Source organism: Mesoplodon bidens (assembly GCF_964165515.1).
Source record: "Mesoplodon bidens genome assembly, chromosome: 1".
NCBI lineage: Eukaryota > Metazoa > Chordata > Mammalia > Artiodactyla > Ziphiidae > Mesoplodon > Mesoplodon bidens.
The window spans coordinates 138675901-138700426 of NC_138176.1; the positions used below are offsets into that span (position 1 = coordinate 138675901).

Here is a 24526-nt window from a genome sequence, read left to right on the forward strand (position 1 = left end):
TAAAACCGCCTGACCCATGTTAAGGACCAAGATAACTTGATAGGGGCTTCCCTGGTGGCGCACTGGTTGAGAGTCTGCCTGCCGATGCGGGGGACGCGGGTTCGTGCCCCGGTCCGGGAGGATCCCACATGCCGTGGAGCGGCTGGGCCCGTGAGCCATGGCCGCTGAGCCTGCGCGTCCGGAGCCTGTGCTCCGCAACGGGAGGGGCCACAACAGTGAGAGGCCCGCATACCGCAAAAAAAAAAAAGATAACTTGATAGTTACACATGGTTTAAATCAGCAACAAAATCCCAGACAGAGCTATGTTTAATTTTCAGCTCCTTTGCCTTAGTGCTGTGTCATCTTGGATAAATTACTTAACCTCTCTGAGCCTCGTTTTCCCCCTCTGTAAAATGGGGATAATATAAGCCAGCTGGGGCCGTGTTTGATAGCATAAGCCCCGCTACTATGCCTGGTGATAAAGACCAAACATGGAATAAGTAACAGCTCAGGTGATTACTATTATGACTTGTTATTAATAGGACAGGAGATGATGCACTCCTAGCTGGCATGGGACGGATACATCTGCCTCTTTTCCCCTGGTAAATTGTTTCCACCACAAATGCTGTGTATTTGAGTATCTGAATACCTGGACTAAAGATCTCCCTCTAGAGGAGGAAGAAGTAAATCACAAGAAGTTAGGCACCCACCGGGTGGAGATCGTTTTAAGCCACTGCCTCTTAGGATGCTTGGAGCCGCACCTCTTCTCAGGTAATTAGGTTGTGCTTGGAGAGGAAGAACGGCAGGGAGACAGCAAACCTCAGGGCACATGGGGACCGTGCAGCTGCCTTCCTCCACCACCGGCCCACCAAGTGTGCTCTGCTGACAAATGTCCCTGTTGACAGGGCAGAAGCAAAGTCGCAAGCAGCTCAAAGCTCACGGCTGTCAGCTGCAGGCCTGAAGATGCCGACTTGATTAGAACAGGCCACACTTGCCAGCTCATGCTGTTTGTATTTCTCATAGCAGCCACTCAGTAGCTGGCAGTGAACGATAGCTGTAGTGAAGAGTATGTGGTTATAAAGAACCTTCTCATGTTCCTTGCCTTTTCCCTGCCTGCTACGTTGCAGTTGCCTCCAGATCATCAGCCACCAGAGTACAGTCCCGAGGTGCACACCTCAACCAAAAGCCTGTCTGCTTTGGCTTCAAATCCCAGCCCCTCCACTTACCAGCTGTGTGACCTTGGGAAAGTTACTTAACCTCTCTGTGCCTTAATTGCTTATTAGCAAAGTGGCGATAGGGATCTTCCTCATTGGGATGATGTGAGGACCGAATGAATTAATATGCATAAAGCACATAGAATAGTGCCTGGTCCATAGTAAGTGTATAGTAAGTGCTGGCTGTAATTATAAGTTGTTATTAATATGTGAGTTGAGATTTGAAGGATAAAAAGATGAAGCCACAGGTTGTCTGACAGACCTACCTCTGCAAACTAACAAAAAAATAAAGGAGAGCTCTTAACATTAGGTAAAAGAGTATCTGCTTTTCCCTGCCTCCCCCAAAATAAAAATAGACACTGTGCAGAGACAGGCCAGCTGTTTCTCATGCCTGTACAGCACCGGGTCATCAATCCCACAGGAACACATCGGCATGTTTGGTAAACTGAGTCACATGTGCTGGCTTAGTTTTCATCGGACCATTTGTTTGTGGAGCTGATTCCACCGTAAGAGCACCCTGCCCCTCACCCCACCTCACCAGGCCCAAGGGACTGGGGTTCCGGCTGCCCAAAGTTTGACCTATGCTTCCACGTCGCTTTCCAGTTTGTTTTAAATTTCCCTTTCTGGGATTCATTAACAAGTGAGGCAGGGGCGGTTGGAATTTCTGGGGATGTTTTCCCCGTGGTTTGGAGGCAGAAGAATGGGGTTAATGAGAGGAAGGACAGCACGGTTGGTGGTGATGTAAGAAGTCCCTCAGTTCTGCAGGGTGAGGGCCTTTCACTCAAGTTCATACTCAGGGCCTAAGCTGACTCCCGGATGGTGGGCTTGCCCAGCTGATGACCCTTTTACTTACTAACCGATGTTTGCTTCACCCATGAGTATACAAAAGTGCTAATGACTTTTTTGTAATGTATGGCTTCTGGTAGCTTCATGAGTGGCCATGTATAATTTGATCCCAGGGTACATGAATTTTAACCTACAGGAGAAAAAGTAATCCAAACAAGGAAGAATTACTTTACTTAATATCCTTAAACTAAAGACAGATTAGTTCAGAAGCTGCAGGTAGAGTGAGTGAAATATAGAATATAATTATCCAATCTGAACTCAGAAAATTCCCCAAAGAGTTCTGGTACTTAGGACCTGGCTGCCTGAAAACCAGGGTGGTCGTATTAGAAGTTGTGTTAGTGTTGAGTCTTTTCCAAGTAAAGTGATCAGGACTTAATTAGCAAGGGTGGGTCCTGCTGGAGTGTGGGCTTGGAGAGCTCCAATGCATCTGTTTTGGAAGAAGATGACTGATGCGTTTATTTTTTATCTTAAACATAATAAAGATTTCTAGTGTTTTGCATTTAAAAAGTCATGAAACATTATCACGTATTTAAAAAACATAGCCTGTCTTCCTCCAAAAAAAGAATCAAGACAGCCTGCAACAATGAAAACATATCTGGGTTGGCATGATTAAAAGTATAAACAGAAAGCATCTAATAAAAGGAGCTAGAAAAAACATAGCGTAGGGCATTATGCTAAGTAAAATAAGTCAGAGAAAGACAAGTACTGTATGATCTCTCTTATATGTGGAATCTTAAAAAAAAAAAATTACAGATGCAGAGAATAGATTGGTTACCAGAGGCAGGGGTGAAGGGGGCCAAAAGGTATGAACTTCCAGTTATAGAGTAAGTCATGGGCATGTATTACACAGCATGGGGACTACAGTTAATAATCTGCACAGCATATTTGAAAGTTGCTAAGAGAGTAGATCTTAAAAGTTTTCTTCACAAGGGAAAAAAATTTAATTGAATGTTAACTAGACTTACTGTGGCGATTATTTTACAATATATAAAAATATCGAATCATTATGTTGTACACCTCAAACTAATATAATGTTACAGGTCAATTATACCTCAATAAAATCTATCAAAGGGAATAAAACGTATCTAGGCGAACACAATTAAAAGCATAAACAGAAAGCATTTAATAAAGGGAGCAAGAAAGAAACACAGCTGTTCCCAGAATCTCTCAGGCTGCTCTGACACATGGCTGACCCCGTGTCTGTGAGTGCTGTGTGCAGTGTCGAGGATTTAGTGGTGAGCAAGACACGTTGGACTTTTACTTTTGGGGGGAGACGGTGATTTAAAAGAGAAGTAAGTAAACACGCAGAATCATTTCCAAAGATGTTAAGTGCTGGGAAGTGAAAGTAGGTGCTGGTGGGAGAGATGATCCACTTTAAAGGACAGTCACGGAGCCTCTGTGAGGAGGTGACTTTGAGCTTTCTGTCGTCCCCTTCGTCCCTCCTGCTCTCCCCTACTCTCTCCCATGTTGGCATCCGACTTCTCAGTGCCCACTTGTCTCCTGTGCCCACGGGCATGGCTTTAGCCCTGCTGAACCCCAGAAGCAGCAACAGACGGGTAGTCAGGCAGCCTCCAGCGCCACCCCCAGCATCTGTCCTCCTCTTTGGTCTCACTTCAGCTCTGTACTTTCTCCATTTCTACTTTATCCCTTGGGATAAAGTCTGCACTGAACTCAGTAAACCTGGCATCTACCGTGCACTTGGCATCCTTTGGGTCTTTAAATGTGGCATTCACACCTAGTCTGTCAGACCAATGTCACTCATTTTCCTAGACTCAGCTCAGATGTCACCTCTTCTGGGAAGCCTTCCTTGATTACCCCAAGCAGAGTGAATGGCCCCTTTCTCTGAGCTCTCCCAACACTTGGCTCGTACCTCCATCTCTCTCTGATAATGTGGCATGGCAGTTTTCTGTTTTCATGTCAGTCTCCTCACATGCATACACTGTATAGTATGTTTCTTTGCATCCATAGTGTCTAGGTGTTGTGTGACCCTGGGCAAGTGAACCCTTGTATTACGTTTCCACATCTGCAAAGTGGGCATGATAATTACGTGAAGCATAACGCATAGTACACGGTATTGATATACAATAATTATGTTGATTACTGCTTATTGAGTTGCTACTATATTCCAGGTACTGTTAGGGACTTGGCATGAATCTTTAAATCTCAGTGTAAATAAACCTTGTGCCCATTTTACCTCTGGAAAATGAGGCTCAGAGGAATCATGGAATTTGACCAAAGTCGCAGACTGGTAGTGACAGACCTAGGATTCACACCCAAATGTTTTAAACTTGAAAGCCTGAGCTTGTTCCACATCACTGTGCCCTCTTTCTCAGGAGGTCCTCCTTATGTGCTCATTGAATGAAAGAAACAAGGTCCTCCTTATGTGCTCATTGAATGAAAAAAACAAAGTATTTCAAAATCACCCATCCTGTTGTAGCAGCATAATCCATCAAAAGAAGGTATATGGCAACTATTTATTCCTCCTATATACATGATAGTTTTACAACCCAGACCCAATAAAATCCTATTAAAGTTATCAGGGAAGTATGTGAAAAGAAGAATTTTTTTAAAGTCTCACTTTTCCCTCTTTCACTTTTCTCATCTCGAGTCAGAGTGCAGGGAAATCATGAGCTTGCTGAGGGAAAAAGGGAGCCTGGCATGGGTATCACAACCAACCACAATTATATGTTAGCAGGACTGTGTGGGTGAATCATCAATTCCCAGTTTGGTAATTTCAATAGACAGAACACCCAAAAGGGGACTTCAGCTCAATTCAGTAAATGGTTGCTGAGTGCCCGCCCTAGGAAATCTATATGGTATGTGGACCCTCTGAAAGGCACCAGGTGAGCAAGATTTTGTCCCTTCTCTCCAGTCCCCTCCAGCCCCGTGGAGCAAGATGTGCCCAGAGCTGTCTGGGCAGCTGAAGCAGGGCTGGTATGTCTTGACCGTCAGCCAGGAGGGACATGGGAATCCATGAGCTTGCTCTTTCCCAAGCACCAATATGATGAAGCCCTCTTGATCCTAAAGGGATAAAGTTTTCAAAGTTTGGTTCTATTGGCTTAATTATGGAACTAGACTCCCCCCACCCCCGCCCCATTGGGAGCTTGTACTCTATAGAGAAAAAATGAGCAGGGAGGAAGAGGAAGGAAAAGTAAGTAGGGTCAAGACGTGCCAGGGAAAAAGCTGCTGTTTTAAAAAGAGTACTCAGGGAAGGTAGACTTCAGTCACGGACCTGATGGAGATGAGGGAGCAGACCAGACAGGAATCTGGAGCAAGTGTTACGGAGAGGGGTGGAGGGGGCCGTGGAGAGACAGCAGAATGCAAGGCCCCCGAAGCAGGAGTGTGCTGGGCAAGTGTGAGAACCAGCAGGAGGCCAGATGAGCGGGGGATGGAGGTGAGGGTACAAGTAACAGGGACAGAGAATACAGGGCCTTGTGGGCCATTGTGAGGACCTTGTGTTTCAGTAACATGGAGAGCCATTTTAAAAGGATCACACTGCTGCTGTGTTGAGAATAGATGGGGACGGGGCAGGGCAGAGAGTGTAGAAGCAGGAAGACCTCTCAGGAGGCCATTGCAATAACCCAAGCTTTGATGATGGTGGCTTGGACTAGGGCCGTGGCAGTGGAAGTGATGAGAAAGAGTTAGATCCTGGATAGATCTTGTTGGTTATACTTGGAGTGTCGAGAAAAAGAAAGGAATCAGGGCCGACTCCGGGGTTTTTGGGTTGAACAACAAGAAGGATGTAAGGTAAAACGGGGAAGAGGTGGGAAGAGCAGGGAAGCTTGGGGTGTTTGGATGTGTGAGGTTTGAGATGCCTATTGGACATGGGAGTGAAGATGTGGCATAAGCAGTTTGATGCAGGAGTCTGGAGTGCAGGGGATGGTCTGGGCTGGAGGCGAGGCCATGGGAGGGGAGAAAGCATGGCCTCACAGCCTGGATTCAAATCCCAGCTCCACTCTGATAGGTAGAAGGGAAGAAAGCCTTATCCAAGTTTCTGCACCCTCATCTGCAAAGTGGAGGTGGTTTAATTGACTTGACAGCTGGGACCACTGGGAGGGTTTAAGAAGACCACGTACGTGAAGCATAACGCATAGTACACAGTAGAGCAATAGATGTTAGCTCTTCCCAGCCCCCTTCTGTGTTGCCAGCCCCTGTGGTGAGGCCATGATCAATACAGCTCAGGGATGGCCTGGGATGTCAGCCTGGGGAGTTGGGATTTGACCCGGTAAGCACTGGGAAATATTTCCATGGGAAGTTTTTGAGCAAAAAGAAATTGTGTTGGTATGTTTGTGGTTACGATGGATTGGATGATGGGGAGGAGGGGAAAGACTGGGAACAGGGAGATGGGTTAGAGTGTGTTGCAAAGCCCTGGAGGCATGGTGTCAGGAGGGCCAGGGTGGAGGCCCTGGAGATAGAGTTGGGAGACAGGCACACATGGCCGAGGCCCACCCTCAGCCCCCAGGGTCACCAGCACCCTGACACAGGCATTCTCTGAGCCAGAGCACTGTGATTCCTTGAGGCTCCCGATGGCCCGTCTCCCAGGTTCCTTGTCTGAGGACACGAAGGAGAGCCTGCCGCTCTCTGACAGTGATCACCTCTTCCTGCAGCGGGTGATGCAGGACCTTTAAGGTCCATCCATGTTGTTGCAAGTGGCAAGATTTCATTCTTTTTCATGGCCGAAAAATATTCCATGGTATATATATATATACATCACGTTTTCATTATTTAGCCATCAGAGGACACTTAGATTGTTTCCATGCCTTGAGTATTGTAAGTAATACTGCAGTGAACATGGGGGTGCACATATCTTTTCCAGTTAGCATTTTCGATTTCTTCAGATAAATACCAAGTGGAAATGATGGATTATATGGCAGTTCTATTTTTAATTTTTTGAGGGACTTCCATATCATTTTCCATAGTGGCTGCACCAATTTATGTTCCTACCAGCAGTAGGAACATCCTCACCTTTTCTCCACATCCTCACCAACACTTGTAACCTCTTGTCTCTTTGATAATAACAATTCTAACAGGTGTGAGGTGATATCTCATTGTGGTTTTAATTTGCATTTACCTGATTAGAGAGTGATGTTGAGCATCTTTTCGTGTACCTATCGGCCATCTGTGTGTCTTCTGTGGAAAAATGTCTATTCAGATATTCCTTTTTTTATTATATTATTTTTTTGCTATTGAGCTGTGTGGGTTCTTTATATATTTTGGATATTAACTTCTTATTAGATATGATTTGCAAATATTTTTTCCCATTCAGTAGTTGCCTTTTCATTTTGTTGATAGTTTCCTTTGTGGTGCAGAAGCTTTTTAGTTTGTTTATTTTTGCTTTTTTTGCTTTTGGTGTCAGATTCAAAAAATCATCTATAAGACCAATATCAAGGAGATTACCATCTGTTTTTCTTTTAGGAATTTTATGGTTTCAGGTCATACATTTAAGTCTTTAATCTATTTGAGTTAACTTTGTGTATGGTGTAAGATAGGGGTCCACTTTCATTCTTTTGCATGTGGCTGTCCAGTTTTCCCAACACCATTTACTGAAGAGACTGTCCTTTCCCCATTGTATATTCTTGACTCCTTTGTCATAAATTAATTAACCATATATGTGTGGGTATATTTCTGGACTCTTTTCCATCTATCTACATCTGGCTTTTTGCCAATACCATACTATTTTGATTACTATAGTTTTGTAATATAGATTTAAATCAAGGAGTGTGATGCATCCAGCTTTGTTCTTCTTTCTTAAGATTGCTTTGTCTATTTGGGGTCTTTTGTGGTTCTACACAAATGTTAGGATTGTTTGTTGTATTTCTATGAAAAACGCCATTGGAATGTTGATAGGGTTTGCATTGAATCTGCAGATTGCTTTGGGTAGTATGGACATTTTAACAATATTTTCCAGTCCATGAGCACACAGTATTTTCCCATTTATTTGTGTCATCTTCAGTTTCTTTCATCAATGTCTTATAGTTTTCAGTGTACAGATCTTTCACTTCCTTGGTCAAATTTATCCCTAGATACTTTTCATGCAGTTGTACATGGAATTATTTTCTCAATTTCTCTTTCTGACAGTTCTTTGTTAGTGTATCGAAATGCAACGAATATTTGTGTATTGATTTTGTATCCTGCAACTTTACTGAATTCATTTATTCTAACAGTTTTTTTGGTGGGGTCTTTGAAGGTTTCTATATATAATATCATGTCATTGCAAAGAGTGACAGTTTCACTTTTCCTTTCCAATCTGGATAACTTTCATTTCTTGATTAATGACTCTTGGGCTGGTCTTCTTGAGGCAACACTCAGTGAAGGTCTGTGGAGGTTGCTGCACCCTTGAAATGGAACAGCACTGCTCAGACACAGTCCCCCACCTGGCCTGATTAACATATGAATTTGCAAGCCCTGGTTTCAAGTAAGAGCAGACTGGGCAATTAATGAACTCAGTATGAGAGCAGACTCAATGTTTACCTAATTCAGAAGTGAACTGAGAAAGAAAGAATGCAAAGGAAGTTAGAAGGCTCAAGGGGAGGTTGTGTAGTTACCCAGACTGTTATAATGAGTATATTGAGGCTCAGTTTGTCATGGACCACTTTTATTCTTCTGTCATCAGAAAGGAGCCCTCCCCGGGACTTCCATGGTGGTCCAGTGGTTAAGACTTTGCCTTTCAGTGCAGCGGGTGTGGGTTCAATCCCTGGTCCAGGAGCTAAGATCCCACATGCCTTGGCGCCAAAGAACCAAAACATAAAACAGAAGCAATATTGTAACAAATTCAATAGACTTAAAAAAAAAAAAAAAGGTCCACATCAAAATAACCTTAAAAAAAAAAAAGAAAAGAAAAGAAATGAAAGGAGCCCTCCCCTGCAAACTAGCTTGTGCCCACCTGGTTGGCCGAGCTCTGAGCCCCTCAGAGCCTCTGTGAAGTATGCCGGGGGTCCATCCTGCTTCAGGTCAACCCCCATTAGTAGTGAACTCATGGACTCAGGAATTTTTGCAAGGAGGGTCATTTTCTCTTCTTACTTCCCCCCCCACTCCCCCACCTATCCTTGCAAAAAAGACAAAAATTCCATGGCACACCCATCCGGTGTCAGCATTCTTATATTAAGACAGATTTGCCTCTACTCACTTTGATATAGGAGCTCAGGATCTCAACTGTGTTATTAACAAAACTGGTCATCAGAGTTGCTTTGAACAGTTGGCATATCCAAAGTGGTTGAAAAATGGTTTTCCATGTTTCTTGTGTGCATCCTTCAAGTTCATGGCCATCGCCCATCACCACCTGAGAGTACTTAGTGCTCAGGGATAACTAAAGGGAGAATAAATCCTGCTTGCTTTGAACACAACCCAGGGTTCAGCATATGTTCCTGTATTGGCCAAGGCTAATCAGCTCTTTCCCCCTCCTCCCCTCACTTGTGCCTGTAAATCAAGAGGCCCCAGGATTAGTCAACACAAAAGAGATAATTAGTAAGTACAAGCTGCTACCTTCATAGATCACCCTGTGCCTCAGATTCAAGCTAAGCCAAGAAGCGGAAACAAGCAACATTGCACAAGTATGAGCCTCTTTAGCAGACCATTTTTATACAAGGTTTATGAGTCTGAATGTTTAAATCTACCCTCCCCAGATATTGTAAGGATGTCTGGCATACGAGGCCAGAGAGGAGACTTCTAAGTCATTTTATGAGGTTTTCCTTTCCTGGACTAAACTGTGTCTTTGGAACCCCAAGCATCTGAAACAGAAATGGCTTCTTAATGGCATAGTCTTGGGATTCAGAGATGTTTAAATACCTTAACTCTTCTCACAGATGTGGCCACAGAATAAGATGCTACTTTTTTTCCACTGGGGTATGCTATGTCCCCTCAGAAAGCCATGGCTTGTGCCTTTACCAGCCATTTGTCCAATTAGAAAATTCATTTCCTGCTCTGACAGGACACATGGTCAAGGGCATTGCTGCCCCAAGAAAAGAAATACTGTTTCCAGTCCAACGAAATAGCCTAGGAACTTCCTAACCATGCGTTGTTAACCTGATACTGCTGGCTTACAGAGAAGTGTTCCACTCGTATGTTTATGACTTTGGAGCTGCTCAAATGCATGCTGGCTTTCATTTTTTCCATCACACAATGTTTCTTCCAATTTTTGAGTTTCTCATATCAACCACTTTGCTATTTTTAAGCAGAACAATTCAAAGCCAAAGTAGCTAATCAGAACAGTAAAACCTCACCAATTCAAGCAGGGAGCTTGTACTCTTTCAGTGAGGGAAAAACTAGCATTAGAAACCGGGGTCCTGTTTCATCTTCTATAAGATAAGGAAGTAGGGTTGTATAATCAGAGTCCTTTTCTACTAATATTAAAACCACATTTCAGGGCTTCCCTGGTGGCGCAGTGGTTGAGAGTCCGCCTGCCAATGCAGGGGATACGGGTTCGTTCCCCGGTCCGGGCCTGCGTACCACAAAAAAAAACCACCACATTTCATCAAATCATCATCATTGATTATAAGAAGCATCATATTTTATGTACCAACAAGAAAACAAATTTTTATTTCTTTTTTTTTTTTTTTAACTTATTTGTTTGGTTGCTCCCGGTCTTAGTTGTGGCTCGCGGGCTCCTTAGTTGTGGCTTCAGGGCTTCTTAGTTGCGGCATGTGAACTCATAGTTGCAGCATGCATGTGGGATCTAGTTCCCTCACCAAGCGTCGAACCCGGGCCACCTGCATTGGGAGCGTGGAGTCTCATCCATTGTACCACCAGGGAAGTCCCCTAACAAGAAAATTTTAAAACTGCCACTGGTTAAATCATTCCAAAACACCTTTAAAGATATCCCTGCAATGCATGTGTTGGTCAGATCAGACTTTGAAATCCATTCAGACAAATATGGTGACCTCTCCTGCCCTCTAGTTGTACTGTTTGGCATGAACTAGGCCTATCCTTTTGGATGATCTCAGTAACAAAGTGTGACATCACTTTTCATCTCCTTGGGGGTATCCTTCTTGCTAAGCAAATAAAGCATTTGCTTGTCTCTTCGCAAGAAAATCAGAAATTGCTGCGCTCCTTCTAACAACAAATATTTACCACCAATATCAAATTTACATGCCACTGCTCCATTTTTGAGACTTTCCATATATACAGTAACTTTTCATTGCAATGCTAAATCATAATGTAATCTTTTCTAAGACATTGAAGAGCAATTAAACTCAATGGCATAGTACCAAGAGTGGAGGCAACTCAATGGAAGGGACAAGATGGACACCTGTAACCATGTTTCCTTGGACAGTGGCATTTGTGTCATGACTGCAGCTTGGCAACCTGAAGCTGTGGGACCCCATCAATCACCCACACATCCTAATCTCAGAGAAGTTAAAATGTGACAAAACAGGAGGCATCTTAGAATGGTTGAATTATGGAAGTAGCTACAATCTGTTGAGAATTTTCTATATATCTGGCAAGATACATTAGAACTAAACTCTTAACAAGACTTAATGTCAACCAGACCTTACAGCAACCCAAGATGTATGTGCAGATTAGAAAGTTTAACCAGGTTAACAAAATTGTCCCAGATCACACATCTAGGTAAATTTCAGAGCAAGGATTCCCCTCCAGACAAAAACCATAGATCTGGTTCTGTAGGCCATATAAATCATGTGCATTTCAACTGCAGACTGCTGTTTGATTCCATTCATAAGCATCACTCCATACAGGCTCCCAAAGCATTATTTAAAATAGCTCAACCGTATAAGGTTTTCTGTATTGAGTTGGTAAAAATAATTTATTAATTAACATCCATTATATGCAAATGGCCAATTCTTAAAGGGACTCACCCATTTGATTTTTGCCTTCATAACCACTGGTAGCTGGTTTGGCTGTCTGCAGCACTTCCTCACCACAGTGAATGAGAGGGTTAAATCCTCACCATTTGCTGATCAAAACCCAACCTAAGAGCTGAGACGACTTGCCCAGTGACAGTGGAAGAGCATCCATAGCAAAATATGGACTCAGATTGGCTCAAACCTCGGTGTCCTGGCCCTTACGTTTGCTCTTTAACATGGATGGTGAATGGATATAGACCTGCTTTTTAAAGACCATGAATGTTCTTTTACCTTCCCAATGTTAAAAGACATGAAAACTTTTAGCACATGGGAGCCCCCAGACCCTGGTCCTGGCCACTCAGACCAGCCCAGAGGTGGAGACTGGAAACCAGCAAGCCTGCCTCTAGAGAATGTGAAGCTGAACCAACTCCTGTGGCTTTGTAGTGAGGGCATTTCTGTTTCCATGGACAGTTAAATATGGAATCTGGGAGGAGCTTTGTATTTATGGTCAGTGGTTTGGGAACTAAACCCAAAAGAAGGGACTGAGAGGGTGACTAAGGACTTTCATGGTCAAAATAAACACCAGCAAGAAGGAATTACCACATCCAAATAGTTGAAGACTGCCAGCCTCAAGCCCTAGTCTTGTAGACCCCATGACAGCTCTCATAATTTGCATTCCAGGGGCTAGTGTAGAGAGTGCTTTAACAGAATGCTGTAGACATCTTTTAAAAATTGTTCTTTCAAGTCATTCATTCATTTGGTTGGCAAGTGTATATTGACTTACGTCCATGTGAAGAGGGAGAGGAACCAGGGGTGAGCAAGTCAATTTCCAAGGGTAGCAAGCACGTGTACTAGAAGAGTCCTGGTTGAACAATGCGCAAAGCCTTCTCTGACCTCCTGCTGGTTTTGTTGCAGCTGCAAAGGCGCCTCCCACTATGGCCTCACCAAAGACAGGAAGAGGCACTCTCAGGATGGCTGTCCAGACGGCTGTGCCAGCCTCACAGCAACAGCACTCTCCCCAGAGGTTTCTGCAGCTGCCACCATCTCCTTAATGACAGACGAGCCTGGCCTAGACAACCCTGCCTACGTGTCCACAGCAGAAGACAGTCAGCCAAACAGCCCCCTGGACTCTGGCCGGAGCAACCGAACAAGGGGTGAGTCAAAGGGGGTTGTTGTCCGGGAACGGGCTCCTTGGCCTTGGGATTGCCCTCTCTGGAAAGTTATAGAAACGTTTTTTCAAGGGAAAAACATTCTGGTAGTTTTGGCAGCAACCCAACATCCAGTTCTCCAGAGTGAAATGAAACCGCGAGGACCTGAGATCATTAGAAATGTGTGTAATCTGACCTGGCAAAAGGGGTTGAAGTTAGACCTAGTGATTCATCACTCCCTCGGTGTCCCTACCTTCCCATCCAGGTGGCTCGAAAAAAGTGCGGTTATATTCCATCCAGCCCAGGAAAAAAAAACAAGCAGATTTTAAATAAACCATCCCTACTGCCTTGTAGAAAACTGAGAATATACAGATAAGCAAATGCTATCATCCCACCACCTAGAAGTAATCACCGTTCCCGATGGGTTGTGCGTGTCTTACCAGCCGTGTCCATAAAAGAGGACTTCTGTGAATGCGTAGCTACTCTCCCTTCCTTCTCTCTTGTCCTCAGCACGGCCCTTTGAGCGATCCACCATCAGAAGCAGATCTTTTAAAAAAATAAACCGAGCCTTGAGTGTTCTTCGAAGGACAAAGTGTGGAAGTACAGTTGTCAACCAAGCTGAGCAGGGCAGAGAGAATTCTGAAAACACCACTGCCCCTGACGGTAAGTGGCCTCCCAGTAAGGCTGGGCTTCCAGAATGACGCCTCCAGGCGTGATGACAACCAGACCACCCCCGCCCCCCCGCCGCTTTCTATGACACCTCTCTGCCCAAGGGCATAAATATGTCTTACCTTGATTAGCCTACTTCTTGCATAAGTAACCAAAGGCAGAAATTATTGTTCTCTTTTTACATAGATTGAGGGAAAAGGTTTTGGAACCCTTACCTTCAGGTGCTAGCTTAGTGCATATAAAGAATAATATAGTTTTTTTTTTAACTGAATTATGCCTCAATTTATTTGTTTATTTATTTATTTTTGTCTGCTTTGTGTTTTCGTTGCTACGCGTGGGCTTTCTCTAGTTGTAGAAAGCGAGGGCTACTCTTCGTTGCGGTACACAGGCTCTAGGTGCACGGGCTTCAGTAGTTGTGGCATGCAGGCTCAGTAGTTGTGGCTCGTGGGCTCTAGAGCGCAGGCTCAGTAGTTGTGGTGTATGGGCTTAGTTGCTCTGCGGCATGTGGGATCTTCCCAGACCAGGGATTGAACCTGTGTCCCCTGCACTGGCAGGCAGATTCTTAAGCACTGCGCCACCAGGGAAGTCCCAAGAATAATACAGTTAAGTGAAGAACATTTAGAACAGTGCCTGGCACATACTAAATGCTATGTAGGTATTTATCTTTATTACCACTTTGTGTGATGTGTGGTTCTGAGTGTTTTCCATGCATTAACTCATTTAATCCTCAACAACTCTTTGAAGTAGCTACTACTATTATCTATGTTTTACAGATAAGGAAACTGAGACACCAGGAGGTTACTTAGCTTGACCCAAATTACCCTTCTAAACTTGGAATCCAGGTTAATGTAGTTCTAGAATCTATGCAAAGGAAGTTTCTGGATCTTAGATCCTATGTGTTTTCCCCAGTATAAATGGAGCTGAGAAAATACTGTCCTGTCCTTTCTTTTCATCTAATATTAGACCTTTACAGCAGTAATAATAGTAGCTTAATTTTTGGGGGGAGCTTTCCTGGGTGCCAGGTAGTGCTCTAGGTCATTTAAAGGTCACAGTGCTAAGGACAGTGATCGTGATTCTCATTTTACAGAAGAAACTTAGACTCTGAGAGATTGGGTAACTAGTCCAAAGTCACCCAGCTGGAAAATGGCAGACCTAGGATTTTAACTTGGGTCCTCTGGCTACAGAGCCCACTCGTTTACCCACTGGATTAAGCACCCTCCACTCCTTCGAGGTTGGGAGGTAAATCCAAAACCACCGTCTTTATCATGTCCTCAGAGAACTTGCGAGCAGTCGTATAAGACCCCTACTTATCCCCTCTCACCCTGTACACACGCTACATGCTCTGACTACTCTGAACTTATTGCCGTCCTGTAAATACTGTGTCTCTCTCACTTCCATGTTGTGTCCGTCCTGTACTCTCATGCCCCTTCAGCTGGCATCCTAATTCCTCTTTCCAGGCTCAGCATAGGCTTTGCCTCCTCCTGGGAGCCCTCCTTGACTCCCTCAGTCCCCTCTCCTTTGTGTTCTCAAAGCACCTGTATCTCTGTTATAGCAATGTCACCTCTCATCGTAACTGTACCAACGGGGGCAGGGGCTCTTTATCTAAGTCTTTGTGTTCTCAAGGCCAAGCACAATATCTGGCACATAATAGTTTTTGCTGAATGTTTCTGTAATGAGTAAAAGGATTATAACTTCCTTTCTGCCAGTCTTCCTCCCTATTAAAGGCTCCTTAATTCCATTCCACGTCAAGTTTTCTCCTACCTGAATAAGATTGATTTGCATGTTTATTGCAGAAACTTTTAAAATAAGAGATTACTATGTGTAAGACATTGGCCTAGGCTCTGTACTTTTTTTTTTTACTGAAGTACAATTGATTTACAATATTATGTTAGTTTCAGATGTACCACATAGTGATTCAATATTTTTATAGATTGTACTTCATTTATAGTTATTATAAAATATTGGCTATATTCCCTGTGCTGTGCAATATATCCTTGTAGCTTATTTATTTTATACATAGTTGTTTGTACCTCTTAATCCCCTACCCCATTTTGCTCCTCTCCCCTTCCCTCTCCCCACTGATCACCACTAGTTTGATCTCTATATCTGTGTATCTGTTTCTGTTTGTTTTTATTTTCTAGATTCCACATGTAAGTGATAACATACAATATTTGTCTTTTTCTGTCTGACTTATTTCACTTAACATAATACCCTCCAGGTCCATCTACATTGTTGCAAACAGCAGAATTTCATTCTTGTTTATGGCTGAGTAGTATTCCATTGTATACATACCACATCTTCTTTACCTATTCATCTGTTGATGAACACTTAGCCAAGCTATGGAAGCAACCTATCTTGGTAAATAATGCAGCTATGAACACTGAGGTGCATGTATCTTTTCAGATTAATGCTTTCGTTTTCTTTGGATATATACCCAGGAATGGAATTACTGGGTGATATGGTAGTTCTATTTTTAGTTATTTGAAAAACCTCCATGCTGTTTTCTATAGTGGCTGCATCAATTTACATTCCTACCAACGGTGTACTAGGGTTCCCTTTTCTCCACATCCTCGCCATCATTTGTTATTTGAAGACTTTTTGATGATGGCCATTCTGACAGGCGTGAGGTGATTAGTGATGTTGAGCATCTTTTCATGTGCCTGTTGACCATATCTGTACATCCTCTTTGGAAAAATGCCTTTTCATGACTTCTGCCCATTTTTTAATCAGGTTGTTTGTTTTTTTGATATTGACTTGTATGAGCTGTTTATATAGTTAAGCTCTGTACTTTTATATAAAGATTATAAAATCCAGCTCCTGGCTCCAAGAAGTTCATTCAAGACTAAAACAATAAAATACCATAAAGAGTGAGATATAAATAAACGAAAATGGCAGCTGTCAAGAGAGGAGCACCACTTCCCAGTGGGACAGTGTAATCCGTGTTTAAGGAGTGGTTATGACCTGGATGGGCATGGGGATCTTGACTGTGTTGGAAAGTAGTGGGAGATGAGGTTAAGGCCAGATTAGAAGGGTCCTGGATGCCATTTAGGAGTCTTGACTTGGGGCGGTGAACACACCTGAAAGCTTTTGCGTAGAGTTATAGCAGGATGGAAGCTGTGTTTCAGGAAGATGAAGATGGCAGCTGTGTTATGAGTGCAGGGGCTTCAAGTAGGAGAGAATGGATTTCCTCAGGTGCTCCAGGAAGCTATTACTCCACAGTGGGGTGAGGTATTAAGACTCAATGAGGCTGCTACAGGATTTGTGAGGCAACAAAGCTTTTAAAAATGGCCTTAGGATCTCATCGCTTCAGTAAGCAACCCGGTGAATGCCCACGGTTTATCCATCCTTTTCATATCAGTAAAGAGACTGGCTTCACTACTTATCAGCTGTGTGACCTGGCCAGGTTACCTGACTTCTCTAACCTTTAGTATTTCATCATCCAAAAAAACAGGGATGATAGTAATCTAGTTCAAAGGGTTGCTGTGAGGACTAAACAAACAACAAAATGTCATGCAAATTGCTTAGCTCAATGGCCAGCATATAATAAACACTTGGTAAATGATACTATATCACTTAGTCCTTAAGTAAGGACACAATATTGAAAACTGTTTCTTTTCAGACCAGCACTAGCTTGGCAGTTTAAAAATTACTTTAACTCTCGAAGGGAAGGTCACTAGGGTCTCATTATTGTAGCTCTAATTAACATTTCCAAGTGTGACTGGGTATGTCCTTTCAGACTATCAAACATCCTTGATTGGTTAGATTTGGGAGCATGGTTTTTGTAAATCTGTTGGGAAAAAAAGTAGAAAGGGAGAGGGAGGGGAGAGAGAAAACCAGCAGCTTTGATGATAATTTCCAAATCTTTCTTTGCTCAAAATGATTTTTTTTAAGAACTTCCATTTCCTCGTCACCAGACCTGTTCCAACAAATACTTGTGGATAGAGCCTACTTAAGGTAATCAAGATAGTTTAAACGTTAATTGAACTCAGTCACCCAAGCACTGTTAGCACCAGGAGCTGACAGATGAAGGCTGCTGCCCACAGCCTTACAGCAAAGCCCAATTGCTTACATCAATTAACTCCCAGTGGGGGGTAAAGACCCACATTTACAACGTCTCCAGCTTCCTCTGGCCGCTAAATTGCTTTGTTTATCATGTTCTGCAATACTTAGAAATAATTTTAATTCTTGCTGTATTGTTCCTAGAGAGTTGAGTACTCATTCATGAACTCATAGTTCATTAGGGAAAATGCATTAAGGTCATGGGTTTTGAAAATAGTCAGAAAGAGTATTTTATGTAGAACCAGGCCTGCACTTTTGATCTTTCCCGATGACATAATTAGGGGAGAATCATAGGGCAGAGGCAGCTGTCAGCAGCTACAGGAGACAAAAGCATCAGCGCTTTCAACATCCTAACTGGAGCCTCAAGCAACTGGGGAGGAGCTGCAGCTCCCGTCAAACTAGGTGTTGCGTGGCTGGCATTTCCTGGTGTCCCCCCCACCCACCCCCCCCGCGTAGGCTTCTATTCCAACTGAGGTGGAGAACGGCGCCAGTCGTTGCTGCTGGCTATGGGTCTGTAGACCAAGTCCCCTGTGGACCCATTGCCGGCTGTGGACCCCTGGCTTCAGGGGACTCTGAGGAAGGTGACAGGAGAGAGAGTCATCAGGATTCCCGGGTTCTGACCTGGCTCTGAGGACAACCACCTAACTGCCACCTCCAGCCAGTCGTGTCACTTCTCCTCTCCGAGCTCATGCATGCTCCCTTGTGAAACAAAGGTCTGACTGTCACTGTCAAACTACATAGCCTGAGAAGCTCTTCTGTGTGGGGTCCCAGCAGGGCGGGGGACCTGTGACAGATTTCAAGGGGAAAGAGTCCTCAGTGAAAAGATAAAGTTTGGAAACACCAGCCTGGGTCTCTGAATCTCCTTTTGGCTCTGAATCCAGCCATACAAGTGGATCGGGGACGAACCTCTTGATGCCACCAGCTAGGCTTGGGCCTCTTTCCTTGATCATGAATTAGGCCATTTGACTTCCCTTTACTGACAACAGGGTCGGGTAAAGAGGACTGATTCACTAAGCCTGAAAAGCAGGTCCTCCCAGGAGGAAATCTTCAAGATGATCAAAAAGAGCAGAACAGGCTTGTTCTGTTTTGCCCGTTGATTAGTAAGTGATCAAACTGCAGTCCATTCCATAATGACTGTTCGTTCATTCCTCTTCATTCAGTAAACATAGGCTGAAGTCTCCTGTGTACAGAGATCTGTGCACAGAAGTACATAACAGCCAGAAATTATGTCCTCAAGGATCTTAGAGTCCAATGGTGGGTATAAGAAATGGGCATGAATAATTAATAATAATAATAATAATAGAAGGCTCGGTGCCATGAGAAATAAAGCTTTATGGGAAATGGGAAGTTTAGAGAGAGCAGGGGGAAAAGGGTCAGGGTAGAGTTTAATTGGAAGGGATCATTTCATGCAGGCCTTGAAGGAAAAATTGGGTTTAGGCCTAGAATGGAAAACATTCCAGGCAGAGAAACTTATGCTGGCACAGAGGCAGGAAGATGGAAAACATGTACAAGGAACGACGAATAGTTTAGTTTGGCTGGAACCAAAGTTTGGCAAGAAAAGGAGTGGTTGGAAATGTCCATTGGGGGGGTGTCTTAAATAAATACTGTCTCTGTCCATTTTAGTCTTTCCAAGGCTGTATCACCTGATTCCATATGGTGAAATTACCAGAGTCAAGATCAATCGAGCGGATCCCAATGAAAGCCTCTCCATTAGGCTTGTGGGAGGCAATGAAACCCCGCTGGTCCATATCATTATCCAGCACATTTATCGTGATGGGGTGATTGCCAGAGACGGCCGGCTATTGCCAGGAGACATCATCCTAAAGGTAGAGACCACGGCTGTGGAGCTATGAAGAGGGTCTTAGCAAAAGTCACTTCAGAGCACATCATTGGGTGGATGAATGGATGGATGGACGGACAGACGGACGCATGGGTAAAGCACTAACATAAATGTGGAGCCGTCACTTTCCATAGTTCTTATGTTGATATGGCTCTTCATACAAGATTTGTAATCTGAGATAGGTCCCTAACCCTTCTGTCTGTCTTGTTTTGTTTTGGTTTGGTTTGGTTTTTTTGGCCATGCCACACAGCATGCGGGATCTTAGTTCCCCGACCAGGTGCCCCCTGCAGGGGAAGTGCGGAGTCCTAACCAGCGGACCACCAGGGAATTCCCTTTCTTGTTCTTTTGATCTCTCTTTCTCTCTCTGTATAAATACTGTCTCTATCTTTTTTTTTTTTTTTTTTTTTTTGCGGTACGCGGGCCTCTCACTGTTGTGGCCTCTCCCGTTGAGGAGCACAGGCTCCGGACGCGCAGGCTCAGCGGCCATGGCTCACGGGCCCAGCCGCTCCGTGGCATGTGGGATCTTCCCGGACTGGGGCACGAACCCACGTCCCCTACATCGGCAGGCGGACTCTCAACCACTGCACCACCAGGGAAGCCCCTCTGTATCATTTTGTCTCTGTGTTCCCCTCCTTCCTCTGCCTTCTGCTATCTTCCCCCTCCCTTGTCTCTACCTCTGCGTTCTTCTCTCTTCCTTTTCCTCCTCCCTCCTCTCTCTTCCTCTCTCACCCTTTCCTCCCACTTTAAGTAAAATAACATAAAACAATATGAAACTGAAACCTATATCTTCTTAAATTGTTTTTAGAGCAGATAAATGGAACATTTTATATTTTACCTAATCACTTACATTCACACACCCCTCTAAAGTAAATTTCCTATAGCTTAATGGCCCTTCACACACACACACACACACACACACACAAATCCCTAAGCTATTCTGCCAACCCACAGATATTCCAGGGGAGACAGGTGGTGGAAGAGAACACGTTGGGCATTACTGTCCTCTGAGGCTTGACTGAGGGGAAGGATGCTAGGGAGGAATTTTCAGAAGAAGAGAAAGGATAAAGGAAGAGTTGTTTATCAGACAGAAGTCCAACATGTGCCAAAAGTGATAAGAAAAAATCCCTGCCTTGGTCATATATTTCCTGTCTGATACTCAGATGACAGTTTAATCCCATCCCTTCTGGGTTGCTGAGGGGCCAGCTCCTGATACATCATGAGCTGTTTCTCTGGCAAAGAAATTCTTATTGTTTGGAATAAGAGGAGAAAGAACTTAAAGCAGTTATTGTAGAAACACTGATATTCTCACTGGCCTCCGAGGTGGAGTATGAGGCAGGGCCCGTCAACCTCAAGGGACAGTCAGCCGTGCAATCAGCGACACTCTGCATGGCTTCCTCCCAGTTCTGTGGAAACTATGCTGCCTGGGACGGGTGCATAAGGAAAACCTTTTTGATTCTTGTGACCTTCAACTGGAACTTGCAAGCAAAAGAGCTGCCAGGAGTATTTAGCAGGCGACCCTGACTTTCTTTTGGCCTGGGTGTGATGGGGAAAACCAGACCCGGGATAAGGTGTCAGAGCAGAGCCAGGTCTTTGAGCTCACCTGTGCTTGGACAAAGGTGATGAGCCTTGTCCAAGCACGAGGGAGCCTCCATCCATCCCTGGAGATGCAACGGAGGACTAGCGATGGCACGCTGCAGGCAGGCCCGTGAAATCTCATTCCAAGATTCTTCTAACAGCTGGCTGCAAGTACAGGAAATCTTACCAAACCATAGAAATTCAAGAAGGTTGTTTCTCTTCTGTGAGGCCTCCTTCCTTAAGCACAGAGTGGAGTGCTGCTGTGAAATTATTTTCTTCCCAGGCAGTGACCACAACTGGGATCTGAAACCTTCAGGCTGGGCCTGCCTAGAGTAATTAAAACCAGAAAGCCCCATGCAGCATCAGCCCTGAAGATCATTAGTGAGGCACAAATGAGTGGGCCAAGCTGGCCTAATAATGTGATCCAGCCTTTCAATAAAAGAGCCTAGAAGCTTCCATTCACATCAGTTTGTTTGAAACTGTAGAGATTTTTTTTCTCTCCTTTGCTGAGAACATGGGCAAAAGAACTTGTAGGTGAACACTTGGAGACTTGACACACACACGCACGCACGCACGCACGCAATAGTGGGGCCTGGAAGTTCCAGTACAGGTGATCCAGGGAGAAAAATTCATCTGGAGATGTTTGGAAAGAAAATGCCAACTCAGTTTGATTTAAACAACAGTTTAATGTAAACATTAATCAGAAATTTTCTTTTCTTCTTTTGCCTTTTCCCACTTTTTCTTCCTTTTCCTCCCTGCTTCAGCTGAAAAGTAAGTTTAGCAGGCAACAGAAAGGAGGGTTAGGACTATATAAATTCAAGGGCCTGTGTAAGGACCAGACTGAAGAAAGATGGTGTCTGCTGAGAGAGAGTTGAAAAGGTATGCAGCTAATACTCAAGGAAACCAGGTTACAAGTCCTGTTGGAAGATGGGGGTATTTGGACGGAGAAGAAGGTGATAGAGCAGAGTGGTCCTTCAGGAAGGGCCCCAGTGAGTCTGTGGGCTGGGCCTTTGGGGCAGGGTTGTGGCCGGTGGAGCAGATGGCTCGGTCGCTGCAGATTCTGAGGTCCCCTTGCCCTAGGTCAACGGGATGGACATCGGCAACGTACGGCACAACTATGCCCTGCACCTCCTGCGGCAGCCCTGCCAGGTGCTGTGGCTGACGGTGCTGCGGGAGCAGAAATTCCGGAGCAGGACTGATGGGCAGCCCCTGGACACCTACGGGCCCCGGGATGACAGTTTCCACGTGATCCTCAACAAAAGCAGCCCAGAGGAGCAGCTTGGAATAAAACTAGTACGCAAGGTGGATGAGCCTGGGGTGTTTATTTCCAATGTTCTGGATGGTGGCGTGGCAGACCGACACGGTCAGCTGGAGGAGAACGATCGTGTGTTAGCCATCAATGGACATGACCTTCGGTACGGCAGCCCGGAAAGTGCAGCTCATCTGATTCAGGTGGGTCACGGGTCATTACAAGATCCCAGTCAGAAATTGCCAGCATGATCAGGAACACTCATCACCCTGACCCACCTACCCTGTTACTACCCTGTGTGGCATACAGTGCCTCCCTTTCGAGGAGTTGAGGGTGGAGGGCCAGGGAAGAATATTAGTCCAGCAAACGGTGTGTCTTGGGGTCATGGCCATTCCGTTGGTGTTGCCAGTCATCCAGTCTGACTGCAGGTAAACACATTAGGCAAGGTGTTGCAACCTCACCAGGTTAAGATCACTCAAGGTCAGCGGGGTTGTGTCACCCCTGTACCTAGTATGATAGTCATAGACCCAGAGCTCACTTAGATGTGTTCTGGACACTTCTAAGACATCTGGTTGTACCAACTCCTGTAAGAAGCTGTGCCATGTGCCCTCCAGGGATCCTGTGGACAAGAAACCACTGTAGGATTGGCTAAGGCTGAGACCTGTCTCCATGGCTAAGTCCAGCCCCCTTCGAAAGGGAACTCAAATATGAACCTAAGGAAGTCCCCCTATAAGAGAGGCATACAAATTATCATTAGTCAGGCAAATAGAGCTCACGATAGCCTGACATTAGTTCAAACTAATTCACTCTCCAGACAGACGTGATGTTACCAAGCCCCAGCATGCATCCTGTTGACTTTGGCTGGGTCGCCATGAGTTTTTCTTTTTGTTGTCGTTTTTTTTTTTTTCATTGAACTATAGTTGATTTACAATGTTGTGTTTCAGGTATACAACAGAGTGATTCAGTTTTACATATATATGTATAATTTATTCTTTTTCAGATTCTTTTTTCCTATAGGTTATTACAAAATATTGAGTGTAGTTCCCTGTGTTATACAGTAGGTCCTTGTTGGTTATGTATTTTATATATACTAGTGTGTATATGTCAATCCCAAACTCCTAATTTATCCCTCCCCCACCTTCCCCTTTGGTAACCATAAGTTTCTTTTCTATGTCTGTGGATCTATTTCTGTTTTGTAAATAAGTTTATTTGTATCTTTTTTTTTAGATTTCACATATAAGTGATATCATGATATTTATCTTTCTCCATCTGACTTCACTTAGTATGATAATCTCTAGATCCATCTACGTTGCTGCAAATGGCACTCTTCATTTTTTTATGGCTGAGTAATTTTCCATTGTATATATGTACCACCTCTTCTTTATCCATTCCTGTGTCGATGGATATTTAGATTGCTTCTGTGTCTTGGCTATTGTAAACAGTGCTGCAATGAATATTGGGGTGCATGTATCTTTTTGAATTATAGTCCTCTCCAGATATATGCCCAGGAGTGGGATTGTAGGATCATATGGTAACTCTGTGTTTAGTTTAAGAAACCTCCATACTCTTCTGCATAGTGGCTTTACCAACTTTCATTTCCACCAACAGTATATATAGGAGGGTTCCCTTTTCTCCACACCCTCTCCAGCATTTATTATTTGTAGACTTTTTGATGATGGCCATTCTGACTGATGTGAGGTGATACCTCATTGTAGTTTTGATTTGCATTTCTCTAATAATTAGTGAGGTTGAACATGTTTTCATGTTCCTGTTGGCCATCTGTATGTCTTCTTTGGAGAAATGTCTATTTAGATCTTCTGCCCATTTTTTGACTGGGTTGTTTATTCTTCATCATGAGCTTTTCTAATGTTCTCTGAGCTTCCAGCTTTATCCCTAGAGAGACAGGCTTTGTTCTGGGCTCTTGTATTCTAACCCTTTAATCCACTTCATTTAGCCAAAATGTATTAAGTTTTTGCTGCTTGCCTAGCTCTGGATTGGGTGCAGAGAACAGGGAGATGATGACCTCTTAGGCTGGTCTCCCAAAGGAGTCCACAGTCTAGTAGAGGAGGTGGACTTTTTCTAAATGACTGCCATGTAGTGTGACAGTGTGTAATGGTGAAATTAAGTGTAGTGCTGGTGTAGGCAAA

General features: G+C 44.1%; 1 protein-coding gene and 1 long non-coding RNA gene across 4 annotated transcripts in view; one reads left to right on the top strand and one right to left on the bottom strand.

Moving 5' to 3' along the window:
• The window catches only part of LOC308626953, a 786846-nt gene that overhangs the window by 100217 nt on the left and 662103 nt on the right, over positions 1–24526 (bottom strand). The gene's annotated exons all lie outside the window — the stretch shown is intronic.
• Positions 1–24526, top strand: part of LNX1 (ligand of numb-protein X 1) — a 126314-nt gene that overhangs the window by 66213 nt on the left and 35575 nt on the right. For all 3 annotated transcript variants that reach the window (XM_081252343.1, XM_081252344.1, XM_081252345.1), the window contains exons 2-5: positions 12755–12993; positions 13498–13650; positions 19339–19541; positions 22211–22582. In XM_081252343.1, the coding sequence (XP_081108469.1) occupies positions 12755–12993; positions 13498–13650; positions 19339–19541; positions 22211–22582 (967 nt within the window). The remainder of the gene's footprint in view (positions 1–12754; positions 12994–13497; positions 13651–19338; positions 19542–22210; positions 22583–24526) is intronic.